The 20,436-nt window shown below is 39.7% G+C and overlaps 2 protein-coding genes and 1 pseudogene across 2 annotated transcripts in view; 1 reads left to right on the top strand and 2 right to left on the bottom strand.

Moving 5' to 3' along the window:
• The window catches only part of LOC144645425 (density-regulated protein homolog), a 9,283-nt gene extending 7,680 nt beyond the window's left edge, over positions 1–1,603 (bottom strand). The window contains exons 1-2 of the mRNA XM_078505004.1: positions 1,120–1,603; positions 976–995 (exon numbers count right to left, since the gene is read on the bottom strand). Coding sequence (XP_078361130.1) covers positions 976–995; positions 1,120–1,465 — 366 coding nt within the window. The 5' untranslated portion in view covers positions 1,466–1,603. The remainder of the gene's footprint in view (positions 1–975; positions 996–1,119) is intronic.
• Positions 1,604–9,398: 7,795 nt separating this feature from the next.
• On the top strand, positions 9,399–10,040 carry LOC144647524 (uncharacterized; annotated as a pseudogene).
• A 6,122-nt stretch (positions 10,041–16,162) lies between these two features.
• LOC144645459 (beta-1,3-galactosyltransferase 1-like) lies at positions 16,163–17,551 on the bottom strand. Its single transcript, XM_078505037.1, has one exon. The coding sequence runs from the start codon at positions 17,406–17,408 to the stop codon at positions 16,794–16,796; it is 615 nt and encodes a 204-aa protein (XP_078361163.1). The 5' UTR covers positions 17,409–17,551; the 3' UTR covers positions 16,163–16,793.
• Positions 17,552–20,436: the final 2,885 nt, after the last annotated feature.

The following is a 20,436-nucleotide window of genomic DNA, read 5'->3' as shown; positions in this document are numbered from 1 at the left end:
CAATCATGGCACTATTATATTCTCGCTCACTTTTTTCTTGGAGCAACAAACACTTCCCCCCCCCCCCCTTTCTTACCCCACCACCTGCCTCTCCCTCACCCACACTCCCGGCACCCCCAAGCCACTGGTTCGGTCTGGCTTTAAAAAAAAATTCATCTAAAATATTTACCTAATACGACATGTCACCGAATAAAGACAAAAAACAAAGCTTTCGAAATATGATAAGTTTATAGGCATAACTACAGAATACAGGGCCACCTTTGAAGACAGATATCCAGGACATAAAATGTCGATCAAAGTTGATCATCAAAAACATAGTCAATAAGTTGATAGTACTCAATTTTTGTCGATAATGGTCAATCGACAAGTTAATTTGTCAATAAAAGTCGATAATCACAAGATTTTTAACTGATTATCAATTTTATTGACAAAAATGCAGACACGTTTTTCAATAGGCCAAGAAATTCAAGTAAGTGTACGCCCCAAATGTAGTCTTGTCTCCCGCCATATATCGTTTTTTGTATTTCCGATCAAAATCGATCAAAATCGAAGAAGTCGATAATCACAAGAAATTGTTTTATCGACTTTTATCGACTTCCGATATTTATCGATTGATAAGTATTGAATTTGATCGACAACGATCGAATTTTATCGACTATCGAAATTATCGACATGTTACGTCCGGATATATCTGATGGCTCGTTTGGCTCGATAGACACTGCCAAGCATGTGCCAAGCCAAACGAGCCACTTTATCTACACACCGAATACTTCCACTGCCGAGCCAAACAAGCAACTGCATGTAAAACTCTACACCGAAGATACAGACTGAGCACATTACGGCAATATTGATGTCTCGTTCTTTAACATCCACTGCCGAGCCAAACAAGCCACCAGATTCACCGTCTTCAAAAGTGGCCCTGCATTCCGTAGTAGTTACTTATCAACAGTCTATTAAGTAAAGAAGCAACCCTACCTCCAGTGGTAAACTACAAACTGTAAAGCCAGATCAAGTTCAAAATCAATCGGCGGAACGAGGCAGCAAATGAAAAGAAAAAACATGCAAAACACATTACCACTATTACAAAATTAGCACACAAAGAGGACAAATATAAATTACCTCCACAGTACTGCACTTCCAGTGGGTACTCGATTTTTTCCTCTATTTCGGCAGGATTTTCCGTGGCAAGGTCGCATTCCCCTTCATCCGCCATGTTGTCCGCCATCTTGATTTCTAAATTTTCAAAAACTGCCGCTGTACATTTCACTCGTAGATGCAGAAACCATCCATCCCAAGGGGGTCCCCAAGGGGACCCCAAGTCGTCCCCAGGGTTTTGAAAACGGGGAAGTCGACCCTGGGGACGAGGTTCACGGGTCGGTTCACGGAAACCATCAATCTCTCCATTCTTCTTATCCCAATTGCCCTTCATAAAAAAAAAAAAGAAAACTTGAGAATTTTCATACATTTGCTAAATTTTCAATGGGTACCTTATTATAAATCCGGGGTACGCGGTTGGTATAATTCAATCCCGTGTATTAGTAAGTAAGTAAGTAAGTAACGTCTTTATTTATAGAGGGTAGCACTTAATAGCTATAAAGCTAACAAACTCGTGGCCCTCCTATTTACAAGTATAAAAAAAATCTAAGATACACATTAAAAAACCTACGATATACAATAATATATATAAGAAACGAATTACCAACTAAAAATTACTTATTAAAAACTAATTTAAAAAAATTAGATCTTAAATTAAAAAATGGTCAATAAAATGTTGTTTCCTTAAAATTGAACTGCAAAAACTATTTCGAAAACTGTTAAGTGAAGGTTTTTTTCTTAGCTCAAGTGGCAGGCTGTTCTTGAACTGCAAAAGTTCTTCCACCTTTAGTTTGTCTCTTAAAAGAAGGGCAAAGTAAGTTGAAGTTCGAATATCTCGTGTGTCTACCATGCATACTACTATTTAACCTTAGACTCTCTTGAAGATATGAAGGCAAGAAACCTTGAACCCTCCTTTTATATGCAATTGCACATCTTGTCACTTTTGCATCTTCATAAAACGGAAGCCATTTGAGACGGTTAAACAGTGGAACGGAAGGGGCCGTTCTGTCGGCGTTTAGAATAACTCGCGCAGCTCTCTTTTGTAGCTTTAGTACCCTGCTAAGATTGTCCTTGCTACATGTTCCCCATCCTCGGAGACCCAGGGACAGTTAGTGGGGCGAAACGAAGGAAAACCGGGCAGAAATCGTAGCGACGAAAGTTTTAAAAATTATGCTTTCAGTTTCTAAGTATTAAGAATCATTCTCGTCCCCATAGCCCTTTCGTTTCTCTTAGCCGGCTGGGCCTTGGCACGAGGAAACAAAGGGCTCTGGGGACACAGGATTCCGTCCTAGATTCTAGGACTTCCGGTCTTCATGTATGCAGTCATGACGTTTCGAAAGAATGTATGAGAGAGTCGTCACGTTTTCGACTTCCGTTTAGGAATTCTTTGTTCCAAACAGCCAATCAAAAAAATTCGAATTAATTCAAAAATCCTATGTCCCCAGAGCCCTCCGTTTTCTCGTGCCAAGCCGGCTAAGAGAAACGAAAGGGCTATGGGGACGAGAATGATTAAGAATTAGTTCTGTTCAACGCTTTCAAGACTTCAATGTCCTCTTATTCGTATTCTTTACGGTGACGTATTTCCATTTCGAACGTTACTGAAGCATAAATAAGATATAAAGGTGAATTTAAAAATAGCAGCCCCACAAGCGAAGACGCCACTTTCCGTCGTTAACACTGATCAGCTGAATTACTCTCAAGAGGAATGATGTAATACTATAGAACTTTTGAGAGAGCCTGGGCAGAGCAGAACCCCCACCACATCAACCATGTCAACTCGTTCATTGTATTCACTCGTTAAAAATCGTTTAGCTCTTAGTCTTAGCTTAGGTACGTCGTTCTTAGCATGTTCTCAACATCTTGGTCAATTTCAGCAACAACATTCTTATAAAAAAGGTGGTATTCCAAAGATATTACACTTCACGTATGACAGCTTGTAAGGCGCAATTCTCTCTTCTATTTTAAATTTAAACCCTGAAACACCATTACATGTAACTTTGCACCTGCAACCCATTGACAACGCTTTGACTGTTTTCGAAACATCAAATATGTTTTAGTTGGTTGTAAAACAACACACAACATTTTCCGCATTCGACAAAACACTGCGAGTTCTGTTGCGCACTTGCATGTACACAAACCAAACGCCCGGTAATATCGGAATCCCAAAACCACAAAATCAGAGCGGATGGTTTTCTTTTCACGATTGGGTGGTTATGTTTCGTTCACAGAAATTTAAGAATCTAAGATATCTCAAGCCGGGACTTGGGACTTAAAGTCTCCCCAGTGTAGTTCTAGAACGAGTTGGTGTCTGAAGAACAGGTGTTAAAGTAGTCTCGTTCAGTTACATTCCACACTCCTTTAGTCCAGTACCTGAACTCTTTCTTCTCGCGCCTGGGTTTAACCCCTCTCTCCTCCGCAGAGCCCTCTTTCGTGTTTCGTACGGGCTGGGAAATGGGGAGAGGTGAAAAGTAAGCGCGGAGCCTGGAGAGATGTTTTTCGCCTGCATACCCACGTGTTTTTCGCATTCCCCCACTAAAGGAGCCTCTGCGGAGGAGAGAGGTTTTACCCCTCCCTTGCAATAAGTGATCATGAAAAATCATGATTAGTCACGATATTTTGTGATATTTTATGACGTATCATGAATTGTCATGAAGAGTCATGATTCATCACAAACGTGCCATGACTAGTCACAACTGAGTCATGACTGACTTGCCATGACAAAGTCAATGACATTTCATCATGACTGTTCATGTCAGAATGTGACATGTCATGAAATTATCATGAATTGTCATTATTTTGGCGACGAAAGTCGTTAGTTAGCTCAGTTTAGTCATGAGGGGTTCAGGTATTTTGTCATGACTGATCATGACAAAAGCTTTTCATGTCATCAACTCACAGGGCGCCCATACAAGCGGCGTGACTGTTTGTAGGTTCGAAATATAAAGAAATGTATAAGGATTTTGAAAGCGTCTTATTATCGTTAACTTATTTCGAGTAATGTCTATGTTTAAGTTTAAAATAAACGTAAACCTAGCAACCTCAACTGTTGTATTACCCTCCAAATCGCCCAAATTCGCCATTTTGAGCCGCAGAAACGACAAAATACAACAGTTGAGGAAGGTTTACGTTTATTTTGAACTTAAACATAGACATTACTCGAAATAAGTTAACGATAATAAGACGCTTTCAAAATCCTTATACATTTCTTTATATTTCGAACATACAAACAGTCACGCCGCTTGTATGGGCTCCCTGTGATCAACTTATCATGACTTAAACCTTTTTTAATTAAGTCATGACATTTTTAGTATGATCATGATGATTTAATGACAGACCATGATTGATGGTCATAAAGTATCATGATTAAGAATTTCCTTGTTTCAAGTATAAGTCACTTTATGAAATAATGTCATGACGAGCTATTCTACGTGTTAAGGTCATGACTAGAAATTTTAAGTTGGAAGTCAAGATTAGTCATGACAAAACACGCTCAGTCATGACTTAGGTCGAGCAGTTCATGACATGAACTGCATAGTAATCACTGAATGAGGGTGCTAATGGGGTTAACAGTTAACTGACAATTGGCCAAAAAAATAGTAGTTAACTGATATTTGGCCAAAAAATTAGTAGTTAACTGATAAATGAAAAGTTAACAGGTAACTGACACTCAATTATACCGAGTACGATTGTTGTTGTTAATAAAAACAACCAAGTTTTCCTGACAGGAAGGCTATTTTCGTGGCATTTACCTGTCCCGCTGCGTTACCAGGAGAAATATTAACAGATTTTACATGCGAGAGGTACCAGGGTCGTACCAGGCACATGTTGATCTCCGTGATGGCGTCGAGTGGGGCGTGGTCAAAGTAATTCTGAGTTTTTATCGAGATGATGACAAAGGATCGGCAATCGAACGACACAGAGGTCGCGTACCGTTTAACATGGCAAAACACAATTCAATGGACATGGCTTGTAAACATTTGTTGGATTTGAATTCATGGAAATCGAACGACAAGCGGAAAAGTTTGATCTCAGTGCAAACACACCGAGCTGCCACAGGCACTAAAATGGCGGTCATATCATACGAATAAGTGCTTGACATACGCACCGATTACAAGCCCACTGAAACAATTCAATATTCTTATTACTCCTCGTGTCAACCACCAGGAGTTCATCAAAGGTAACAGGGTCGTAACCAGGTATATTTTTTCATTGCTGATCCCAAATTTTAGCTCTAAATTTTGATTCCTGATCCCCAAAATGTGGCAACATTTGATCCCTGATTCCATTCTGATCCCATCTGATTGCCGATCCGGATCCCATGACTTGTGACCCGGGATCCCGGGTCCATGATCCCGATCCCGATCCCGATCCCGAGGCTGTGATCCCGATCCCAAGGCTGTGATCGCTGATCCCATATACCTGGTTACGACCCTGAAGGTAAGGCCTTGAGACTGCATGCTGCTTACAACAAATTCCTCTAAAACAAAACTTGAGGAAAAAATCAAGCATTTCCAATCACATCTTATCGAGAAAGGTTACCCAGAGAGCCTAGTCCAAAGAACTCTCACGGAAGTTAATTTTGAAAACGTTGAAAACAGGAAGCAGGCACTACAACAAAACCTAAAATCTTGCCTTCTGTGACTGTAACGCAATACCAACCAGCAGTACCAAACACAGACCAAACTTGAAGCTAATACTCCTTGGCATTTAATACAAGAACGATTGCTCTAGAAAATATTCGAAGTACCTTCCCTAATATTATACAAAAGGTGTAGGTATCTCAAAGAACTCGTGAGATCGAAACTATGAAAATGGCTAATACACGTGCATGAGAGTCGTGCATGCCTGTCATTCTATTTTTTATCACTGACGTGGTGAAGTAAAGAAAATCCAGGTTTTGGCGCACTAATTTTCGCTGTAAGAAAATGAAAGTTAATAGATAACTAGAATTAGTAGTTAACTGACAATTGGTGAAAAAAATAGTAGTTAACTGACAATTGGCCTAAAAAGTAGTAGTTAACTGACAATTGGCCTAAAAAGTAGTAGTTAACTGACAATTGGGTACCCTTATTAGCACCCTCCTGAATAGCAATCACTGCTTATTATGACATGTCATGACAGGAACTCGCTCACACTGAACCAACCAATCGTTACGTGTGAGTTCAAAAAACAGAGCGGATGTTTTTTTTTTCATGACTAGGTGGTTGTGCGTTTTAATTTCTAAAGGAACTTAATTTTTATTGGACGGTTACGATGTTTTTCCCTGTTAATTTCCTGAACGCGCAACCAGTCATTTGACGCAATCACACATTCAAGAGAGGCGTTCACCGTTATATTATTTCCGCCTTGTAAGCCTTCTATTCTAAAAAGAACGATTAACAAACCAGCAATAGGATAATATAATAATATAATAAAATATTTGTACAGTGGAACCCCGCTTTACGGACACCCGCTTAATACGGACACCCCGGTATTACGGACAGTTTCGTTGGTCCCGACGAAAACCTCATACATTTTCTCTTAAATTAACCCGCTTAATACGGACACTCGTTAATACGGACAACGGACACTTTTCCGTGTCCTGAGTGACAAACTGTCATACATTGTCAACCCCGCTTTACGCATTGTCGCGACGTTCGATTGATGTTTTACATTTTTTATTTCTTGTATATAGTTAGGTTGCGACATTTTCAAATAATTCCACTGTTTATTTTATTAAAGTTTAGTTCGGTGTCTGACAGAAAAAAAGTCACGGATACATGTTTTATCGACACAAAGACGAAGGCAAACTATTAATTTTAGTCAGAGAGTTCACAGTTTGCATTTGTTACATTAACAGTACAATTCAACAACGTTTTGTTGCCGCAAAAAACGTTTGCCTTCGTCTTTGTGTCGATAAAACATGTATCCGTGACTTTTTTCTGAGACCCCGCTTAATACGGACACCCCGTTAATACGGACAATTTGGCCTGACCCGTTGGTGTCCGTATTAACGAGGTTCCACTGTATATCGCCAATATCCTAAAAGTTCAAAAGCGCTTTACAGAAGTAACGTTAAAAATAATAAAACACTATTGAAACGGAATATAAAAATAGTACAAAAAAGTTATAAGAATGCTTTTTAAAGGAAAGTTTTAAGTTTATGTTTACAAACGGATACTGAGGAGCTGTTTATGATGTCAGAAGTCAGATTGTGGGAGTGTGGGAGCTGCCACGAAGAAAGATATTGCGCCGTATATTTTAAATTGAAATGCGGAATAGAAAGCATGATTCAGCTAACATAACTGTTGGTCGATAATTGTAGTTAAATCCTTTTAGTGAGGAGCGGATGTTATTTTCACGATTGGTTGGTAATGTGTGAGTTCCGCTTTACAAGGATTACTTAAACACCTGTCCTACAGTCGTCGACTCATTCTAGATCTACACTGGGAAGGCTTAGGTTTGAATTTTTGTTGTCTTTGTCTTTTTGTCCAGTCGTTTGACTGGTTTTGTTCAGTATATCTTGTCTTGAATCTACTGTAGATTGTAAAGTCAACAAGCTCATTTCCACCTGTGTTGTTTTGTTCTCAGCTCACAAGACTGCTAATTTCATTTTCATTTGGATCTACTTCCAACAAGGACAACAAGACGTAAGTGCCGTTTCTTTTCTTGTATATATTTGTTGCACAACATGACTACAATTTTCAACTATATGCATATCCAGGTTTAAAAATGATCATCTGTTCATGGGTGAACTGTGAGATCGGGGACCAATGTCGGAGACTAACAGAGTTGGAAAAATCAAGAAATTAAGAACTGATTTATGAATCGAAATTACATCTTTACAGATCCATAAAACCCTTAATACACTGAAATTACTCCAAAAAAACGTTCTTCAACCATTCAATTGATTTTTTGGCGCTTTGGTGCTACATTTCTCTAAACTTTGCTAGAAATGCACTTTCTCACACTGCAATAGGATTTTGATGAATTTTCCAGGTACAAATGTACAATACAGTCGAAGCTCTCGTAAGCGGACACCCTCGGGACGCGAAAAAAGTGTCCGTAACTGGAACTGGCCGCTTACCAGAATGGTTCTCGCAAGAGGTGTAGGGGATATATGGCCACTTACGGGAGGTTGTCCAGCTAACAATAGCCGGACGGACGTGGATAACGACAAAACAAGCACTGAAATATGGTACTATAATTACTGTAAAATCATTGTTACGAACGTCGATGTGAAGTTGATAAAAACAAGATACAGAGGTTGTTGACAGGATTTTCTTTAGGTGTCTACTTACAGGAGCTTAAAAACAAAGAAAAAGTCTAAGTCGTAATTTTGTGAAAGTGTCCGCGGCCGCTTACGGGAATGTCTGCTTACGAGAATTTAAAAATACAGAGTTTGTATGGGAGTTAAAACGGGGTTTCAAACAAGGCGGCCGTAAGTAGAGCTGTCCGCGTACGAGTGTCCGTTAAGAGAGCTTCGACTGTATTTTTAATACTTTGGACTTATTGCTGAACCGTTCCGAATTTTTTCCTTGCTTCTTTCCTTTTCGCTTTTCTCTCTACCTTGTTCTCGGAATGCAGTCAATATTCAAGATGGACAGTCCTGTGGAAAGATCTATCCAACCACTATCAGTTGCACATCACAAAAATCTGCTGACGTGTAAATTGGTGACGCCACAAGTGGTTGAATGGCCATTCCACCAAATCCCGGAAAAATCCGGGTTTAGCATGATAAGGGTTAAATTTATCAAACTGCAACACATCAAAAATAATATGCACTATGATCGGGAACTGCGAAACATTAGAGGCCAAATTTGCGAGCACCTAAGGAACAAGCATTGCTTGTTGTGTTTTGTATAAATAATAGTTTAAATGTATTGCTATATAGTTTTGCTTTTGTAGCTGATTATTCTTTACAGACCCATGTACATGTGTATATTTTAATTTAGAGCATTTAGCTGGAACTGATCACGACCTGTTCGGTTGGAGACTGCTTTACATATAAATGAGTTATTTTTGTGTGTATGTGTGTGTTTTACGGATTTGCTTTTTGGGTTTTTACAGATTATGGACTTTTTTGGGAAGTAATCAACGATTTTGGGAAGGCAATGAACGATGCTGGGAAGGTAATGAACGATGTTGGGAACAATGTTGGAAAGGTAATTAACGATGTTGGAAACGGTGTTGGTAAAGTAATTAACGATGTTGGAAACGGTGTTGGTGAGGTAATGAACGATGTTGAGAACAATGTTGGAAAAGTAATGAACGATGGTTGGAACACAATTGAAAACGCCGTCAAGCCACAGTGCAAATTCGAAAACGACACCAATTATACAGTTATGATCCTTAAACACGATTGCACCCGTTAATTGAAACCCGGTGAGTGGTTTGATAACTACATTGTCAGTGGCTTCAGTGTGGACCTTGTCTTGAGGCTACCAGATGGAGACGAGGTGAAGATCAACTTCCCATCAAGCCAATTTGAAAACCGTACGCACAGAATGAGTTACATCTTCGCACATGCAATCGGGGAGTATGAAAGCAGTCATCAGCCAGTACGAGTCCTTAGCGGATTTTCCAAGTGGCACCTGTACTTCAGCCACCCCGGTGGCTATGTAGAGAAGGCAATGGTCACAATGGTCACCAAGAACAGCTGGAAGAACATGCAGGAGAAAGGGAATGAGGCCGAAGCTAAAGTTGGTGGAAAGATTAAGGCAATCGAGATGAGCGCGTCATTCAAAGCCTACACAAAGCTGACTCGAGTTGATGAATATGAGCGTAAGATTATCAAATCTGTGGAACGCGAATTCAAAGACCCCTGCTATTTGTGGCAAGAGATTGTTGTCGTCAAAACAGACCAAGAGCCACCCTTTGACGAGCTGAGTATTCCTACAGCAAACACTTTCAAGACAACCGATAATCGTAAACCAGAGAAAGACAAGTTTCTGTTTTCCGAGTGAAAGTGAATGGCCAGTGACGAATGGATCAGTTTTCTGTTAGTTACAGACTGAACTTTTATCTGAGGTGTGTTGACTGAACTGACTGAATTTTTTGAGGTGTGAACTTTTGAGAGTGTTAACGCAGCTTAACGCATATATGATAATCATTCTATTTATTCATGTGCTTTTACCAATTATAAATTAAGATGAGTTTCGATTTCATTTCCTCTGGATTGCACCAGATTGAGTGTGATGTGTGCAAATTAGCAAACACAATATGAATTAAGCTTTAAGTCCGAGCATAGGTCTTCAGCGTTGTATTTTGATTCCCGCTTGAGTGTTTTCAGATATGAAATTAGCTCATCTACGGTAAAAACCCGCATATACGAACTCCTGATTTTCTGCGACATCCTGAAATGGTTCTTATACATTGGATCACTATTGAGAAATCAGCCTAATATAAACAGGTTTAAAAACAAGTTCCTAATTGCTATAGTGATCTGATAGTGAAATGCGTTTTTTAGTTAGTAAAGTACGTAGTGACTGTTATTGGGTTCAAACCATTTACTGTATGATCTTACATAGGTAACTCTTTACATTAGTATATACTCAAACAGTGGATAGCGTTTTTGGCGCGCGCTGATTGGCTACTCAAACTCCGAATATCCTTTGTTATTATTTAACAGATGCGCGCGCTCCCCATATATGGTCAAAATGTTAACGATATCTGTCATCCGTACATAACAGATATCCTGCGATATTCGTAGGTCGCGAATATTCGTCCGAAATCTTGCAAAGCGCTGCATAATAACAGTTTTTCTATGTGCAAAATGTGTTTCGTTGACAATTTGTTGAATAATAAAACAATTATCCTACTCAATCTTGCGGAATATTGACTGATTTTAGCCAACTCGGCCTACGGCCTCGTCGGCTAAGTATCAGGCGATATTCCGCGCGATTTCGCAGGATAATAGTTAACTATTCACCTCCGAGCAACGCGCGCGAAAAAATTGTTATCTTCAGTTTGACAGGAATAATCTAGTCAAAAATCATCCTTTCGGGCTATATTATCTTACTGTTTTAGTATATACGTACTAAAACTTTCGTGGCTCGGTAAATATCCACCACTAGCCACCTCCAAACGAAAAGAAAAAAAATTCACCATTTAGCTCCAGACCTACTTCTGAGATTAGCTTTGTGACTACTTTGATTTTGGTTTCCCGACAATCAATTGAACATTGCTCTTATAGAACTCTTTATGCTTTATGGTTACGTTGGATCAGCACCAGTCTTTTCTATGCTTTTATAATAATCTTTATTATTATATGATTTCGAATAACAACTTATGAATTTTTCGGCTGAAGTGGTTCTCATAACTATGGAGCTAATTAATTTGGGAAAATTTCAGCCTATAGAGGTTCTAAAGCCACAGTTTTTCCTATGTAGGTTTTTACTGCAGATAAAACGGAGTGATTTATTTACACATCGCATTTTTCGCGCTGCCATTAAGTGATGTATAAAGCGGTCCGTTGCTTAGCAACGCGCAAAAACTGAGAAAGATTGCGCAGTACCTTTAAGTTTTGTGAAGTTAAGAGTTTGTCCAGAAGCTTACAACCAGAGTGTGTACAACAAAATAAACGGCGTGTTCAAAAAGTAACCAGTCCAAGTTGTCACTGATGCATTTCTACAACAGAGCCCCTAAATCTGCGAAGAAAACGGTCGATAAAATAACTGGAACAAACAGAAACTTGACTCCCGTTTACAACAGTCACCATACCGTAAGTAAGGCCACCTCCAAAACTACGGTAACTACAGACCGAAATTATATAAATTAATTTACACAATACTAAATACAAAGTTACTGAAACCTAGATCTGAATGCATCTTTAAAAGATCAATGAAAAACTTTAATCAGGCAGCATTTCTCGACGACCTCAGCAGAGTGCCTTTTTCCACAGCCTATGTCTTCGATGACCCTGATGATGTGTACTGGTGTTGGGAGAAACTTTACAATCAAGTGTTGGATGATCACGCCCCTATCATGAAAATCAACAGGCGCCAATCAACTGCATCCAAGTTCATAACCGCTCAAATTCGAAATGCAATGCGACAGAGGGATCGCTTAAAAAAGAGATTTAACAAAACAAGAAATCGTGAAGATTGGGAAAAATACCGTCAAATGAGAAACAAAGTTGTTAGCATGAGGAGAAAAGCAGTACAAGAACATTTTAGAAAACTCTGTGAAGAGAGACAAGGTGATCAAAGAAAATTTTGGAGCACAATAAAGCCTTATCTGAATTCGCGCAAGGCCAAGAATAACGGACGATTAGTTCTCAAAGACAATAGTAGGATAATTAGAAGCCAGAAAGAGGTGGCAGAGTCTTTCAACAATTTCTTTACGAGTGTTACATGTGTTGAAACCAGCCAGGCAAAACCAACGCCGGATCTCAGCCACATAATTAACAAATTACCGGAAGCAACAACACTGTCCCTAAGGAAAACAAACCCAACGGAAGTGAAAGAGGTGCTGAAGAAAGTTAAACCCAACAAAGCCACTGGCTGTGATCTTATTCCTCCGAGAGTTGTGCAACTATCTGCGGACGTGTTATGTTATCCCCTCAGCACACTCGTTAATTATGTGCTAGACGCAGATAAAATACCACAGCAATGGAAACTAGGCGAAGTAACTCCAGTATACAAGAAGGATTGCCTCTTGGATAAAACTAATTATAGGCCTCTCACCATCTTGCCGTCCCTCTCGAAAGTTTTTGAGACATTAGTCAATGCAAGAATAAGCCCTCACTTCGAAAGCATTTATCACAAGTACGTTTTCGCCTATAGAAAGCATCACGGTTGTGACACTGCCCTACTCAGTTTAACGGAGGAATGGAAAAAGGAACTTGACAATCACAAAGTGATTGGTCTTGTGTCTATGGACTTATCTAAAGCATTCGATACGGTACCTCACGATTTGATAATATCGAAATTAAAAATGTACGGGGCTGATGATAAAACCGTTAAACTCATTAAGGATTACCTCTCGAATCGGCGACAAAGGGTAAGGATCGGCAGCAATTTCTCCACATGGCAAGATATAGAAGCTGGCATTCCGCAGGGCTCCATACTCGGACCTCTGCTTTTCAATATATTTATGAATGATCTAGCCTATGTTGTAAAGCAAAGTAAACTATCTGCTTATGCAGATGACACACAAATTTTCTACGCTGATAAAGATCCCGCCAAAGTTCAAGACACAATCAATACTGATCTATACCACGTTGACAAGTGGTATACCGACAATGGTATGAAAAGAAACCATTCCAAGTACCAAGCGATTGTGATGGGTAAAACGCAGAACGAACCATTATTTCGCTGTGAAAATGCAGTTATTCCGTTTGCCGAGGATTTTGATCTACTTGGTGTAACTGTGGACGACAAACTCAAGTTTGACAGGCATGTCACTAAAGTCTGTAGGAAAGTGTCTCAACAAGTTGCAGTATTAAAGCGTATGAAGAAAATGCTACCGTACGAAATAAGAAAGACAATCTATACGTCTTTTATTGCTCCGCATTTTAATTACTGCGCAGAGACATGGCACTTCTGCAGCAAAACCTCTGCAACAAAGCTAGAGAAGGTTAACGAAAGGGCCATTCGCTTTGTTTTCAAGGACAAGAACACCCCTTACAGGGACCTTCTACAAGCCCTTGGCCTGCCAACCTTGGCCGAGCAACGAGTATACAAAATTGCTAGCTCAATTTTCAAAACAATAAACGGTCCTAGCCCTCCCTGCTTGCGTGAGCTGATACAACCTAGAAACTCTTCCTACAACTTAAGAGGACAAAATATTCTCAATCTACCTAAAGTGCAAACTACCAAGCACGGACTCAAATCTTGGCGATATTTCGCCCCCAAATTATGGAATAGCCTCTCAGACACTGCCAGAACTTCAATATGCTATAAAACCTTTAGAAAGGCGTTAAATGCTGTAGATATTAGTCGTCATTTGTAATTTTTAATTAAATAATTGTATATATTCTATAACTTTTAGCTCATTTTTAATCAGGAAATGCGTCGCACATATTTAAAGCTTTAAAGCTTTGAAGAATTTTATTCACTTTATTTTATTTTATTTTATTTTTATTTATTTTTTATTTTTTTATTTTTTATTTTCATTGTGGCTTACCTGTAAACTAGCTGGTGCGTTCCCGCAGATTTTGCTAACCATATCTGCGGGACGCATCGAAACCATAGCTAAGTGTAATGACCACATTAAACATTGTATTGTATTGTATTGTATTGTATTGTAATAAATGAGGAAGGAAGGAACCTATCACCCTGCGAGCAGAGCCCTTTCTTTTTCACCGATATACTTGAAAAGAACGGGATCTGCACGAATTGCATCAAGTCTCTGTTGAGCATGTGCGAGGCTTGCGCGTTTAGCTTGCGCGAGGACCACTTAATCTTAGCATGCGCGCGCGGAATGGCGTGACGGATCGTACACGACAGCGTCAACAAATTATTTTGTTTTATTACAAATTATCTTCTTCAAAGGGTGTCTCAATTTCTTCAATAAAAACACGTCAAGCACCACTTGAGGTCGGGTTTTCCAAAAAAATTCATGCCCACGCAGCAAAAACAAGTTTTATCCGGACTGACTAGCCCAAACTTTGGGGCTGCGGCGACTTCAAAGAAATGACGCGATTTATGCAGAGCCTCTTTCTACTTCCCAAATCTCAGCCGCAGGGAAGTTCAAAGAGGCTCTACTAGCAGAGTGGGTACCTATTTGAATCGATTTGAAACTATAAACTTCTGTTTTGGAGTTCGTGACTTTCAATGTATCGTTGTCTTGATAAGGAGAAAGGCCACAGACAACCACGATTTCAGAAGAAATGCCGGGAAGACTAAAATGTTAAGGGCAGGTTTCTGAGAGGCGTCTTTGTCCAGGTTATCAGTTATATTTTAACTGACATCTCATAAATGCTGGCGGAAGCGATCTCCTAGTTCTCATATTATGGTGCCAATGTATGCATTTTGCATAGAATGCATGCGCAGGTTATACACCACCGAACACCTCCGTCGCTTTTATAAGGGAGTCGTCTGCCCCCTCCCCCCACTGTGAACAGTGTTATTGATAAAAAAATAACAGGTGTCAAATCGCGCGCGAGAACATCTCGGCGAAGACGACAAACAACATTACTTTTCATGATGTCAAGTCAAACTAGGGGCTACCAGTCAAAGCATCAGTTGGCTCTAGAGATATTATATTATAACCAAGCTTACAGGCATTGATCTTGCCACTAAAAGGCTTCGAGGCAATTTCACTTCTAAGTAGTAAGAGTCAAAAAAAGCTCTTAGATCTACATCATCATCACGTAATCATCACACACACTGTTCCTTTTAACTAAACATCTACAAGTCATTGTCATTCAAACATTACAGATAATATAGTCAACAAATACATGACAAAATCATTTTAAGTTGTCAAAGTAAGACCAAAAAAAGATGTTCCGGACTAGTCAGAAAGGGACGCACATTTACTCAACCAGTTTCCAATGGTGGTTTACTGCCAACAGAAAGCATTTACTTTGGCTGCTAACGGCTCTAATCATTTTCTAGCAGTGGAGCGCCTGGCTGAACGAGGAATAACTTTGTGCAAACAAATTCATGACTAACATCTGTTTCACCGTTTGGCCACGCGGTAAACACATGTTTCTGTCTCTCTCCTCCGCAGAGGCTCCTTCAGTGGAGAAGGCAAAAAACACGAAAAATGAAAAATAGGGGGAGCGCGGGGGACGACGGGAAAGGCGACGCGCTCTTTCGTTGCTTACCGTACCCAAATTCGCAAGTAGCCAATCAGAAGCGCGATCTACTGTCCTGATATCCTACGATATCAAGTCACTGACCTGATATGCCACCATATCACGGTCACTTTGAATTAAATTAGTGTTTCCGTACTATGAATTGAAAAGAGGTTTTACCAATAAAACAGAAACGAGTATTTTAAATTAGCTGGTGCTTACCGGTCGTAAAATGAGAAAAACTTTCCCGCCAAAACTAAACTTGAGCGCGCTCGCCAATTGCGCGATGTTTGCCGACGAGTACTGAAACATTCACACTGAAACAATGGAGTCGGAGTTTGCAAATTTTTCGCTGAATTTGGATTTTGAAAATTTAGGGAATGAAACTCCAAACAAACGAGTAAAAAAATGTGAGAAGAGGACTTGATCAAAGTGTTGAAGACCAAAAAAGTATCAATACAAGCAGGTTAACACATTTTGCACTACGTGTCTGGCAAGCATGGCTTCGACAGAGCGAATAATATCACCGGATTTTTGGCTGAATTTGGGTACGGTAAATACCTAATAGTACCTTTTTGGTACGCTTCGGCGGCATATCAGGCTCGTTTGGTCCCGCGGAGTCGAATTTACCGGAAGACTCGAAAGGCGTATGTTGGTGTATAAAAAAGGGTAGGGGAGTTTACAAAAGGGTAAAAAACTTTCATTTAGGACCTTTCAGAATATCTCGAACAGACCCAACAAACGGTCGATTTATTTAAGTATTTGAAGTGGTTATTCAATTGAACAATTAAGAAAAGAGATGCAAAATCCCTTCTGTAGGTATGTAAAAGGTGTACCATTTTCCATCAAAGGTATACGAAAGGGTAACCTTCTCTGGAAAAAACGGTATACGAAAGGGTTAAGGGTTTTGGGCCTCGAGGTGGAACCTTCTCGAATACATTTTTTAGTACCCCACGGCCCCCTTGTACAAACCGGTTTATTTAAGAACTTTAGAGGCTCTTTTAAAAATCTCAACTAGGCAATCTTCTTGGGCTCCATCTCGCTTATAAAATCCATGCCTTACTAAAGTGCCCTCATTTGGCATACATTGCTTCGGTGCATCCATTTCAAAACCGGCATTGTGTGTAATTTTTATCCCACTTTGCTTCGCTAGCATGCCAACATAGACATCGTCCATTCTATAGTATGGTACAAAGTCAAAAGCTTTGACAAACGTAATTGCAACATCGTGAGATAAAACAAATCCAAAACCGGGACAGAAAGGTGGATAAACGCTATCGCTATATTCTTCTTTAGTTACTTTCCATTTACCTCGTCTCTGTACCAAAGGACGTTTACGATGAATACCCATATAAAGCTTTTGCTTTGGCGTGGTCGTAGGATCACTCAGGAAAGAGAGAAGTTGTGCAGAGTTCACAAACACGTCGTCATCAGCCTTCAAAAGAAACGAGAACTTGCAATACCTGGTTGCCCATTCGAAGCCCATTTGAATCTTGAGAGTCTGATTCCGGTAGTTATCGAAGTAGTCAGCTCGCACGAGATCTCCATGAACTTTATCTTCCTTTAGCAATGAATTGGATTCGTTTTTCATTCGTGTTTGAGCGACTAGAAAAACAGTTGTCCATCGCGGTTTAAAAGCGTTTTCGAAAGCCCAAGTTTTGCGGATGTAATTCCTTCTTTGGAAATTAGCTGGAGCTGATGACACAAGAATAAGAAGACTGTAATAGTGCGCACAAGTTCTGTTAGTAATTAAAGTTGTCTTGTGTTTAAACGGTTGTTTTAGTTTTGCATGTGGCGTTTCTGATCTTGTTGTTGTTGTTTTTGTGTCTTTGCATTTCCCAGTTCTCGATCGCTTCCCAATTTGTACAACGGACTTGAACTTGATGTAGGAGACAAAAATCTCCAAGAGAAGAAATTCGTATAAAGGTAAAACCCCAGCTGCAAACAAACAATAATTGCCAACATAACGATGAAATACCGGACAATGTCTTTGGTCAGCCGCCTCACCATTTTTAATTGTTTGGGCTTCTTATATCCTGTGTAAACAAAACAAAACAACCGTCTGAGTAATTATAAGAAGAAGGGTGCGACTCGCTGTTTGTACAGGGCACATTATTAAGGCCCCGTCCACACTGACCCGGGTAAATTTAAAAACGCATCTTTTTTTCTACGGTTAAGCCAACCGTCCACGCTGAACAGGCGTTTTCGGTCACCGAAAACGGAGCTTTTCAAAAACGCTCTCCAAAGTGGGTATCGTTTTCAAATTTGCCCGGGTTAATGTGGACGGAAAACATTTTACGCGCGTTTTCAAATTTACCCGGGTCAGTGTGGACGGGGCCTTAGTTACTTGGGCGTTAGGTTTAGGCCCCATCCACACTGACGCGGGTAAAACGGAGAAATTTGAAAACGCCGCGTAAAATGTTTTCCGTCCACATTAACTCGGGTAAAATTGAAAACGATACCCACTTTAGAGAGCGTTTTTGAAAAGCTCCGTTTCCGCCGTCCACACTAGTGCGTTTGCAAATTTCTCCAAAAACGCCGTTTCAGTGTGGAAGATTGGCCTTTCCGGGTAAAAAAAAGATGCGTTTTCAAATTTACCCGGGTCAGTGTGGACGGGGCCTTAGTTCAGTAGCAGGAACGGCGTCAAATTCTACTAGGACCTGAATGGGCCAAGCATTTATTTATAGCATAGTTTTATTAAAGAAACTTTTAATATCAGTAACAAACCAATTTTTCCACAATTCCAAAATTAGTTTTATTTTTTATTTGATAATAAGGGCACATGATCTATTTATAAGTCACTTGGTGAAAAAACTCAAATTTAGATCTTAACGAACTCTATTAAAAGAGAACTGGCCAAGGTATGTTGCAATTCCTGAGCTTGTATTGGTTACAGGCCATGGTACATGAGCCCATATACCAATGACCACAAATATGATAGGTAAATGCGTCAGCGAAAACAGCCGGGGAGCTCAAATATTTTAATTCTTTGGGTGTTTACAAGTAAACAATAATTATTATTCCACTCGCGCTTGTTGGAAATGAGATAGTTATAGCCAACTTTGTGCTTTGTGCCTCACTGTCTATCTACCATGTCATATCTAACGCATGCTCATGGTATAATTGTTAAGTATATGTTTTTTTCTAAATGCTAATACTGCCATTTACACTGAATTGTCCATAATAAATTGTTTGCATATAATAAAGGATTGGGGGCTCATAGAAGTTTTGAACCAGAACAAATTCCACTCCACCCCCCCCCCCCCCCCCCCCCAACACTCCCTTGTCTTGTTCTCTCTGTGAATGTCCCAAACAAAGATTGAAATACTTGCTTCAAAGTAAAAGAAAATGTTAATTTTTTCATGTTCAAAGGTTGTTTGAGAGTTTGGTGACAATCTCCCCAGATGACGGTCAGAAAAAGGCATTTGTAGCATTTTATTGCCCCTTTTTTGGAAAAAGTCCAGTGGTCATGAAGACTCTATGACCTCGTCAGTGCATGATTCTGGGCTTGCTAACAAAAGCTACATTTTTAATCGAAGCTAAAGTAAACGCAATCACAGCTTATTGTTTCTTCAAGTTCAGTAGTTTAGGCTAGCAGCCCTCGTTAGCTTGTAATTCTACTGGTCCTCTAGTGTAGCAGTTGCTATTGCTTTTGGGGCTGGGGGCATTGTTCCTGTTGTTTGTTTTATTGTTGTCTCGACGTTAGCGAGCCATTGACGCACGTTTCGCTTTCAAACTGTGTTAAAACAAGCCGTAAATGCCCAAAATTTTAATTTTTCTCTCTATCGCTTGGTTTGCCTCGAGCAAAACGCATATCTCTCGTTTTGTTTTAATTAATTGAAAATTGTGACGACTGCAGTACAATTGCACTGCGGGAACAGTACAATCTGTTGAACATCTGCAGGTTATGTAAATTTGACAACTGCGGGCCGGGAGCACTTTCAACTCGAATATTAAGTAGGAGTAAGGGTATTCTGAAATCTAAACCAAATAATTATAGATTTACTGCTGGAGAGTAATTCCTTAATGATAAATGCAATACTTACTTACTTTACTCTTACTGTTAGTCATAAGAAGAATGAGAAGTTCGCTTCTCGTTCCCGATTTGTTAGTAGTAGACAAAATGGAACAAGGCAAATTGATTCTCTGCATTTACGCGAACGATTCACTTCTCGCAGCTACTGACCCGAAGACCGGGTATTTAGAGTCATTGTGAATACACAGAAAATCGAGTTCTTTAAGATTCATAGCTTAAAGTTTTGACATTACCTGTCGTGGTTTCCTTGTTTGGACCTTTACTGACCGTGTCTTGTAACCATGGACTGAGAATTAGCCCGCTTGTTTGAACCTTAATTTTCCCAAAGGGCATCCAAAATAGATCAAGAGAGAAAGATCGTCGTTCATCGCGTGATGCAAGCTAGTGATGAGAGGCAGCTGATAGCGGCTTCCCGCTGTTGCCTTTTCATAAGCTATAGAAAAGAATGGAGTTTTTAAATGAAAGATGGATAAATCTTAAAGTATCAGCGCATACGAAATTTTCACAACTGAACCGTTGAGGCACCGTCCATAGGTATCCGTTTTCGTTTGAAAACGAATTATTTTCTCCGTTTTCAAAAATA

This window comes from Oculina patagonica, chromosome 3 (genome assembly GCF_052425735.1).
Source record: "Oculina patagonica isolate OP01 chromosome 3, crgOcupat, whole genome shotgun sequence".
NCBI classification, from domain to species: Eukaryota; Metazoa; Cnidaria; class Anthozoa; order Scleractinia; family Oculinidae; genus Oculina; species Oculina patagonica.
The sequence above is the reverse complement of the archived record's forward strand: the minus strand, read 5'-3'. Positions and strand labels throughout refer to the sequence as shown.

Bases quoted from the DNA above. Each gene is read 5' to 3' on its own strand.
- LOC144645459 (XM_078505037.1), bottom strand. From the start codon at position 17,408: ATGAAAAACGAATCCAATTCATTGCTAAAGGAAGATAAAGTTCATGGA.